Source organism: Phycodurus eques, chromosome 6 (genome assembly GCF_024500275.1).
Source record: "Phycodurus eques isolate BA_2022a chromosome 6, UOR_Pequ_1.1, whole genome shotgun sequence".
Lineage (NCBI taxonomy): Eukaryota > Metazoa > Chordata > Actinopteri > Syngnathiformes > Syngnathidae > Phycodurus > Phycodurus eques.
The window spans coordinates 23806915-23816564 of record NC_084530.1 but is presented as its reverse complement, the minus strand read 5'-3'; the positions used below and the strand labels follow the sequence as shown (position 1 = coordinate 23816564).

The 9650-nt window shown below is 41.1% G+C and overlaps 2 protein-coding genes across 2 annotated transcripts; both read right to left on the bottom strand.

Annotated features, from left to right (window-relative positions):
* Positions 1-2496: 2496 nt before the first annotated feature.
* On the bottom strand, positions 2497-4797 carry trmo (tRNA methyltransferase O). Its single transcript, XM_061679992.1, has 3 exons — positions 4629-4797; positions 3901-4046; positions 2497-3769 (listed from the first exon to the last, which is right to left on the bottom strand). Exons 1-3 carry the CDS (start codon positions 4715-4717, stop codon positions 3591-3593), a joined length of 414 nt encoding a protein of 137 aa, XP_061535976.1. The 5' UTR covers positions 4718-4797; the 3' UTR covers positions 2497-3590.
* An 849-nt stretch (positions 4798-5646) lies between these two features.
* On the bottom strand, positions 5647-8680 carry hemgn (hemogen). Its single transcript, XM_061680111.1, has 4 exons — positions 8586-8680; positions 7408-7498; positions 6170-7056; positions 5647-6090 (listed from the first exon to the last, which is right to left on the bottom strand). Exons 1-4 carry the CDS (start codon positions 8641-8643, stop codon positions 5990-5992), a joined length of 1137 nt encoding a protein of 378 aa, XP_061536095.1. The 5' UTR covers positions 8644-8680; the 3' UTR covers positions 5647-5989.
* Between the last annotated feature and the right edge of the window lie 970 nt (positions 8681-9650).

Genomic DNA, 9650 nt, shown 5'->3' with positions numbered 1-9650 from the left:
GAACAAACCAACGATCTAATTAACAACTTACTAACTGATCGGCCGACGAACCAACTAACTCACAGAACGACTGAATACCTACCTACCTAATCAAACAGCATACCAACAATATAACTGACCAACCAATTAATACCGTTGTAAATACCAACTTTCTGACTGACCAAACAACCATCCAACCAACCAACCAGCTGATCAACAAGCAAATGAACTAAATGAACAACAAATGATCCAACTGACCGACCAATCAACTAGACCAACCGAATAACTAACTAACGAACGAACCAAGTGACCAGCCAACAGACTAAATACCAATCTACTTACTGACCGTCCAAACAACGAAGTAATAAACTGACAAAGCGACAAACTGATCAACTAACCAAGTTGGATCTTCTGAGTTTTTATGCGCTAGGCTGAGCCACTTTATTCGGTAAAATAACTAACTGACTGACTGAATGATCAACCAACAATCTAACTAACTGAGCACACGACCACGCTGCTGACCGACTACAAACCAACTGATCGACAAACTAATTAAACTGACTCAAACTGAGTCAAACTGACCCTTTTAGGGACCACTCAGTTGAAATGTGGCCGATCTGGTGAACAGGACTCCAAAAGGATTACCTGGCTGGCTGGTGGGAAGGAATTCCGCCAACTCCCCCTGTGCATGAGGGGTGAACCGCACTTCCAGGCTGGCGACTGGCGGCTCTCTGATCCAGCCAGCGATTGTGCTGTAGGCCTCCTCGGTGTAGCACGGCCCCCGGTCCAGCTCTGACACCTGAAGGTCTGCGGAGTCCTGCTCGCGGTCGTAATTTAGCTGACTGAGGTCACTTTTGCTCACGTAGCCCTTCACTTCCTCGAGCACAGCGAGAGGGTTCAAAGGGTTTGAACTATAATCAAATTGACATTCTCCTTTTTCATTCAACTGCGGTTTTACTGGTTCACTAGGTAACAAAGCGGCAGGATCTGCGTTTGATTGACTAGGCTCCAAACCTATGGTCTTCCTACTGCAGGGGGAGTCATAGTCGGGGATGTAGGGTTTAATATCCAGCACAGGGGTGCCTGCAATCATGTCAATGTCTGACAGATGTATTATATCACCTGGAAATAGAGAGATGTAGAGAGAGAGAGAGATGTCAGCACACAAACCTGCATTTGTACACTTTAAAAGAACATTTCAGGAAAATGTGCTTTTTAATGACTTGCATGCAAATAGTTGGATCTTTGGAGTGCCTGCCCACCAATCAAGAGTGAAATTGAACAAGCAAGTTTTTTTTTTCTTTTTTTCTGTATTTCTGTTTGTGAGCAAGCGGGTCTGAAATTTGCCGGATCGTTACGAAACAGTGTGGCCATTTTAAGTAACACCGCCCCCACACCAGGTTTCTCCACCAATGGAATTGCCAGTCAGGCAGGGCAACGATGAGGAATTTCAAGCGACAGATGCACTACACTGTCTGAAAATAAAAGGCTAAGCAGAGCTGCATTGAGTTTTGTTGGAAGCTTGGTGGCAAAGATCTGTCTCCACGAATAAAAATAAAACCCATGCTGTCTGTATGGGGGCTCGTGTACACTTCGCACTCCTTTCTTTCCTTTACTCGTGGGTCCACAAGTATTCACCCTGTTGCTCTGTCCCCAGGTGTGATGGTAACGAAAACTGTATTCAGCATTGGCACCACAGTAGAGGCACTAAGGTAAGCAGTGGTTCATTTTGTGGGAGAGGAATGCACCCTTACAACCGAGTGACTTATTCCAGGATGTTAAAAGTTCATGTAAAGAGAGCTGTACATAGGGCTGCAGCTATCAAATATTTTTAGAATCGAGTATTCTTATTGATTATCCCGTCGATTCATTGAGTAAAATTTACCTTGCATTATAAAACAGAATAATGCAGGTACTGGATTATTGTTGTCTACCTGGGGTCTCCATCCTCACGTTCTACCGTAGTGTCTGTAAAAGTCGGGGGCTGGCCTGGTGAGTGACGTGGGCGTCAGCGAATGAGTGTAAAATTGGCTGGCTGTTAACTCCACGTGAGTTGTGGACATCGGCAGCGTGCTTATTGGGTGTTTGTTTTCTTCCCGTTTATGCTGACATCGTGCTAATCCTCGCCACCATGAGGCAGATGTTGCTTTAATCTTTTTCTGTAATCAAATTATTGTACTTATTCGGTTAAAGGTTGCTGCCCTAGCTGTACAGCGAAACCCCCTTTATCACGAGGGATACGTTCAAAAGTCACCCACATTAGGTGAAAATCTGCAATATACTCTAGAGAGACCATATTAAAAAAAATGTCACTGTATTTATTGATCCTTGGGGTATTTTGATGAAAGCATTCAAGAAATTGTGGAGAAAAAAAGGTTAATACATCTTCTTTAAGGTTGATACGAACCTACAATTTTGTCCAGCTTTGCAAGAGTCAGGCCCAAAGCGTTGGGCCGGTGCGGACTGCGAGTTGCGTATAGGCCGACCTTCTCGCCGTTCAATCTCGGGGGCTTCACTTTGGCTTTGTGGCTCAAGTGGCCGTTTTTGTGGAAGAGAAAGATAACCCTGGAGTGGAAAGAAGCAAATCTCACAAGACTCCAGCTCAGTTAGCATTCAAACGATTTTCTCCACCAGTGGTTTTTCATGTAATGGCCTCATAAAAAGATGCCAGAGATGACAAAAGAGGGGGAAGGTTTATCATCTCTGTCCTGGCTGCTCAGTACCATATGGCTTTAGTGACCAATGGTCTTTCATTCAGAAGAATGCAATGTAGTTATCTGGTTGTAGTCTTACTGTGAAGAGACTCACATCCCAGGCACACACAGAAATCCTCCCACTGCATGTTTTGTTGTGGCAGGACCAAAATCAGTCTTTTCAATAGCATTTTAGTATGCATAATTTAACTTATTTTTACACTTAAATAACAAAAAACATAAAGTTGCCCGGGGCCTAACATGTTCCCGGAACCGAAAGTATTCATTCTGTCCGTAGCCGCTTTTTCCACCTAAAGTTTCAGGACTTTTGGTTCTGGGTTATTCGGATTACGAGAACTAAAAGGTTCACAGAAACAAAAGTATCAATCGTGTCTTTAGTCGCATTTACACCTTACGTTCCGGGAACTTTTGGGTCTGGTTCTATGAGTTTGGGTGGGAGAACTAAAAGTAGACTTTGTATCTGCAGCCGCATTTCCACCTGAAGTTCTGGGAACTAAAAAGTTCACAGAACTTAAAATACCTATTTTATCTGTAGCCGCATTTCCATCGAAACTTTCAGGAGCTTTTAGTTCTGGTTACCTTCGGTTCCAGAAACTGAAAGGCAATACCCATTGTGTCTGTAGTCACATTTACAGCAAAAGTTGAGGAACTTTTGGTTATGGATACTCTTGGTTTTGGAAAGTTGTTAAAAACCCTAAAGTTCCATTACAGTACTATCTTTAGCCACATTTCAACACAAAGTTCTGTGAAATTAGGGTTCCGCATACTTGTAGTCCCAAAAACAATGCCTACACAAGACATTTCAAGACAAAGGTTGACCCTGGATCATATTTATTTAATTTGCATTATTTTCAAAGGGGAGTATGGTGTAATTTTTAATTTGAACAATTCTGTGACCTACCAAATATGCGAAAAATGCTCTAGCCCTACCAGAGCATGGTGTGGGTTATTGAAAACACTGTGCTGTAGGCGCAGTTCCGCCCTTGAGGGTCCGCAGACGGTTGGCTGCCTGGGCGTGCCATTCTTCTCGGAGAAACACGAATGGATGTAACCAATTGGCAAAGTTTGTATGTTCCCTGCAATAGCACAGACAATTGTACATTTTGATTTATAATTTAAAAAAAATACAATAAATTTTTTTTTTTTTTTTTAAATTAAAAAACAACAACAGTGAAACATTGTTATAGACGTCTGCCGCCATTGTTACCATGCTCTAAAGCTGCCTGGGGTGAAATAAGTGGAGGTGGCGAACAGCTTTTCTCAAGTTCCCATACACCACCAACCTTCGACACAGCGGACTCAATAGAAAGCATATGTTTGCGATGAGTTCTGGTTGCGGTGTCCAGCATCTGTCTGTTGGTAAAAGCCAAAATATAAGAACATGGGGTCCTCAATTGTACAGTGAATTTCCTATTTTTCCCCTACGATGGTTAATCAAAATTCATTAATTTTTGTTTTGTTTTGCATGCATGTCATTAAATAGTTTGTTATTTGTGTTAAATAATTAAACAGTATTCGTAAAATAAACAATTTTACATGCGCATTTATTTTTGTACAATTGCAATACACTTTAACACCACTATACTTTGCAGTTATGCACACCAAAAGTGAGCATTGTTGTACAATAATTATAAATGTTAATATTTGTCAAAGACCTATTGTACAGTAAATCATCAGCTTGTACATGCGTAGCTAATATACATATTGGAAATGTTTACATTGTTTTGAATGGAAATGAGCAAGCAGAGGACACGTACATGACCTGTCCTAAATGAGAAAAGGTCAAAATGTATACTTTTATGCCAACCGCAGAATCTCATAAGATATTGTTTGTTGACATGATATGATTATAAAGTGGAAGGACGACAAGTCAACTCTTTAAAATTTTTAGTAAATCACTTTTTACGACTAATACAACTTTTCAAAGTGGCCTACCGAAGATTCTTGATTTCTTTTCGCATCACAGACACCTGCTGTTTCAATGTATCTACGTGTTCGCCACAAAAGTGGCAGGAAGGGGCCATTTTTAACACAAAATACTCAAAATGATCACAGGACTAGCTTCGTGGTAAGAGGCTAATACCCAACATTCAATGCAAACACACTTCTTCCCGGGTTTATAATGACAACGTAAAATAGCTCATGGAACGCTGCTGCCACCTATCAATCAGATGGGAACTGCGGTTCAAGGGTGTGTCTGCAGTACTTCAAGTGAATTATATAAAAATACAGTAGTTTGATGTTTTGTTAACTTTATTAGCTTCTTTCACAGTTTTTTTAACTTGTTCATGTCCTTAATGACGTTCCTTAAATGTATCTACTATTTTAGTATTTAAACAAGATATCAAACGGACAGTATCCGTACTTTACATGTCATGTAGTTGCATTTTTTTTTACCAGCAAAGTGCAGCGAAGCGTTTCCCTTTCCCTTCACTGTTTTAAAAGCGTTATCTTGTCTTTCAAGGCGAAAAAAAAAACTAAACAAAAAACGCACAGTAATCCTGTGCAAGATTCACTGTATTATAAACTCATAAAGTCACCATTCAGAAATGCACGAACTGAGATAAAAATAAATAATTTAAAGGTAACCACCAATTGCTAATTACAGCCAATGGTTTAAAAAAAATCACTTCTAATCTGGATTTTAAAAAAACAAAGTTTTAAATGTATTTTGTCAAGATAATGATTAGTGTGAACTTGGTCCTGGCTCAGCACAATATGGCTAAAGCGACATCAATAATGAAATAAGAAAAAGGTCTAGGCACACACCCAGTATATTTCTGCATGATTTTTCATGAAAATGCGAGATACAATTCATCATTTTTAAGTCTTAACAGACAGTGGTTAACTTGTTTTTACACTGGTATGACAGTTGAGCATGTTAAAAATTGGCTGGTCTATAATGGCTCTAATCCGTATAATGATGAAATTGAGAGTCGAAGATCAGTCTCAACACATTTATTTTAGCCAAGATAACATAACAATGAATAGGAATAACCAGATACATTGGCACTATATTTTATTGGGTTAAACAGCTTTCAAAAATCCCCCCCAAAATAATTCCCCATTTACAATGATATTGCAGCTTGATACGAATACAATTTTAAAAATAATACTTGCCAATGGCGAGAAAGTCTTATTCGGAGGAGCAATTAATTTATTGTTTGTCCTGGTGCAACATCCATCACTGCATTTTGAACAAAAATAATACTAAAGCAAATAACGGAACCAAAAAAACAGCCCTTGGCCCTCTCGTAATGAGCCAGTGTCTGAAGAGTAGTTAAAGAAAATCCGAATCAATTTCCTGGGAGGTAGTCTTGCGGCGGGAAGGGCAATGATGGGATTGTGAATATCTCATTTTGTTCCGGCTCTTTTTTTGACGAGTTCTCGCTCATATCTGGAAAAAGAAAACTGACAATGTGTTGCTACGCAATTAGATAAACTGTCTCTATTTCCCCTTAGACAAATTCAATCACCTGCATCAGCTGTTCTGTCCTGAGTCAGAGGTACATCTTTTTTCAACTCGTCTGGGCCCAAGTCTTCATTTAGGACCAGATCGAGGTTCTCTCTGTCTTGTGTCTTGGTGGACAGGGTCTCCACTTGTTGAGGGGCACTGTAAGGCGTTCCTACTGCTTCTGTAACAAGGGCCTGGGATGGACCTGAGACAGGAGCAACATCTGGAGCTGAATATTGAACTGGAGCTGTGGACTGGTCTTGGGCAGAAGCTGGAGGAACTGTGGTGGGAGGCGGAACAAAATCTGTATCTGGAGCTGTAGACTGAGTTGAAGCTAGGGCTGTGGACAGATCTTGGACAGGAACGAGAGGAACTACAGTGGGAGGCAGAACAAGATCTGAATCTGGAGCTAAAGCCTGATCTGGAGCGGTGGACAGATCTGGAAGAACTGAGGTGGAAGGCATAGCAAGATTTGGAGCTGAAGTTTGATCTGAAACGGTGGCCAGATCTTGGGCCAAAGATGAAAGAACTGCAGTGGGAGGCGGAAAAATATTTGGAGCTGTGGATGAATCTTGGGTTTGAGCTGGAGGAACTGTGATGGGAGGCGTAACAAGATCTGGAGGTGATACCAGTGCTACGTTGGGATCTGGAGTAAGGACAGGGTTTGGCAACCATGTCAAGACTGGTTCCAAAGTTCCGCTGGCCAGAGCGGGTAGAGAGTCTAATGCCAATGCTGGTATCACCTCCCCTGATTGCGGAAGAACTACTACAGCAGGAGCGTCAGGCTCCACGACCTCGCATTCCTGGGTGAAAGAACTTTCCGGTGTGCATTCCGTCTTCCTGGGTCTCCCCCTCCTCTTTGTGCCACTCCTCTGTTCAGCCCTCTGTTTTTTCCCCAAGCTCTCCAACCTGAAAGACCCCACAATTGGGATTAGTCTCAACAACAGTGGATGTTGATGTAGGTCTTTTGATGCCTTTGGAAAAGCTAATAGTACAAAGTCCATGACCTGGATATGGGGCATCAATAGAGACGACCAGACGGGAGCAACCTTTGGTAGTCGCCCTGCCCCATTTTCAGTTTCAGCAGAGCAGTGATAATCTTAAATGGTGATAATGTTTTCATGGTGCATGTTGTTTGTAAACCACACCCTTTGCAGACTCTGTCATTATAGATTTCACGTGTTGAACAATTAAAGACCCAACCAAGCAATATAAATGTCCACAACTGGACTATATAATTTTGCATTTCTACAAATTTACCCCAAATCCCACTGGTAAGTCTCCTTCTCCTCTGTTTCGGCTCTTCTCCTCTTGAGAAGTTCCCTGTCCCTCAATCGCCGCCGGATGCCGCCTTTCAAAACACAGAAACCAAACTGGTCAACAAAATCAGTATAACATTCTTTAAATGTTGATCTAGCAGTGGCATTGTCAAGATTGAAATAAAAAAATAGTATATATGTAGTTATAGGGAAACACGACAATTATCTGTCGATACTATAAAACTTGTCCATTGGTTGCTGAAGAAGCCTATTGGAGTCTTCAACAACAAAGAGGTCTGGTTCTTTTGGATTAAAGATGAATTTTATTGAGCAACCTATGAAGAATTCCAGTATCTTTTGATTCTTCTTGAATTTCTTCTTTGTTGTGAACGACTGCTCACCTTTAATCCAAAAGGTGTTTTCACTAAAAGTTAAACATCTTTAACAACCATGACGTCCAATCGGTTTCTTCACTTCTTTTGTATGAAAGGTAATCCTTTTTCACCAACCAAAAACAAATCTAAAATTAAAAGGCAATCAGACCCCTTCTTTGTTGCTGAAGACAGTTAATCCATAATCCAACCTGTTTTGGTATGTATGATTGGCTTCTTCACTTCTTTTGGATTAAATGTAAAAGGTGTTTCACAAACAATAATAAATCGAGTAGCCGTGGATTCTTCTGGGTTGTTAAAGATGAGTCACCTCTCACCCAAAAAGACTTTTTCCATTTCTTTTGGATTAAATATGAATGGTCTTCAACAATCACAAAGAAGTCTGGTTGGCTTCTCCTTGTCTTTTGGTATAAAGATTTACCATCTTCAACAACCAAGTAGCAGTCCAGTTGGCTTCTTATGTTCTTTATGATTACATTTTTGCAGCAACCAAGAAATAAATCCAAGAAGAATCGAAGGCAACCAGACTTCCTGCCTGTTGCTTGCTTCTTTTTGGTGTAATCTTCTTTTGGATTAAAGGTGAACTGTCTTCAACAGCCAAGAAGTCTGGTTGCCTGTGAGTCTTTTTAGATTTCTTCTTGGTTGGTGAAGTTTTTTTTGGATTGCTGGATGACTATTACAATGGCTGGAAGACACTAAAAACAATGCAAACAAGTGTCATGCTTTTTTCCTCTTGTGTAATGAAAGTTGCTCTTGATTCACAATAAAAGGCAAGTGTTAACTTTACCTTGGTCTTCTTCATTCTGGCTTTTATATTCAATCTCTTGCTGCAACGTCTCCTCCATGGCAAGTCCTGGCTATGAATGAACGGCAGCTTGTTGAAAGGCTGGCATTCAAAAAAAAAAGAAAACGGGAAAACAAGTCACTTTTCAACTCCCGCCCAAACATGAAATTATCTGGTTAACCATTACCGCCGTGCTGCACGAGGCCCTACAGGGCTGGTCTTATCATATTTGTGAAGCCGGAGGAGTTGTCAAGACTCTTGACAGAGCTAAGAACAAGCGGCAAGTTTGTACCACCCTACAACAGGAAATATTATGCATGAAAATTAGGTGCTTGTTTGTGAGCATTTAAACAACATGAAACGTGAGTTGTTGTGCAGGACAGCAGTACCCTTTGACCAACGTTAGATAATGATTGCTACATTAACCAATGTCAAATGGGTGAGGGTGTGAGTAGCTCTATTGTAAATTGCATAACAGAAACATTTAATAACCTAACACTTGGGAACCCTGGAATCCTTAGTTACTTTTTTTTTTTTTTTTAATTCCTCTCACTGCTAAAAAAAAATGTCCAGTACACTTATCTCACACCAACGGAGACCAGCTCAGTAGGCGTGTGTTCTCAATCTTCCCACAGCACACTGAGCCGCCCCCCCCCCGCCACCCGACTGTGTGCATGTGTGCGTTTGTGTAAGTGTGTGTGTGTCTAACTCGAAAGAGGGAGGGAGTCCAGCAGAGTAAATAACACTTAACTAAGCCAATAACCCCTGAAGCTACTGTATGTTAGAAGTGAGGATTTTTGTGTGTGTGTTAAGAATCTGGCGGGTACAAGTAGGACTTTAAAACAGTGTTTCACACATTTGGGTTTAGGGCCCAAAATTCATCTCATCTAATTTTTCTCTCTGGCCCGGTTGTTAGAGTAAAGCAGGGTACACACATACTGATAATCGGGCCAAATTTGGGCCCCCCCCCCCCCCCCCCCACACACACACACACTTTCCAATCAAAGGCACCAATGGCCCGATGTCTGTATGATTATCCTGAACGATGATCCTTTGTTGTGGGGTGTG

Coding starts and splice junctions, on each gene's coding strand:
- trmo (XM_061679992.1), bottom strand. CDS start 4,717: ATGGCCCCTTCCTGCCACTTTTGTGGCGAACACGTAGATACATTGAAA. Junction 4,047..4,628: donor AAAGAAATCAAGAATCTTCG/GTAGGCCACTTT, acceptor TTTTACCAACAG/ACAGATGCTGGACACCGCAA. Junction 3,770..3,900: donor CCAGGCAGCTTTAGAGCATG/GTAACAATGGCG, acceptor GTGCTATTGCAG/GGAACATACAAACTTTGCCA.
- hemgn (XM_061680111.1), bottom strand. CDS start 8,643: ATGGAGGAGACGTTGCAGCAAGAGATTGAATATAAAAGCCAGAATGAA. Junction 7,057..7,407: donor ACTTACCAGTGGGATTTGGG/GTAAATTTGTAG, acceptor GGGGTCTTTCAG/GTTGGAGAGCTTGGGGAAAA. Junction 6,091..6,169: donor GGACAGAACAGCTGATGCAG/GTGATTGAATTT, acceptor TTCTTTTTCCAG/ATATGAGCGAGAACTCGTCA.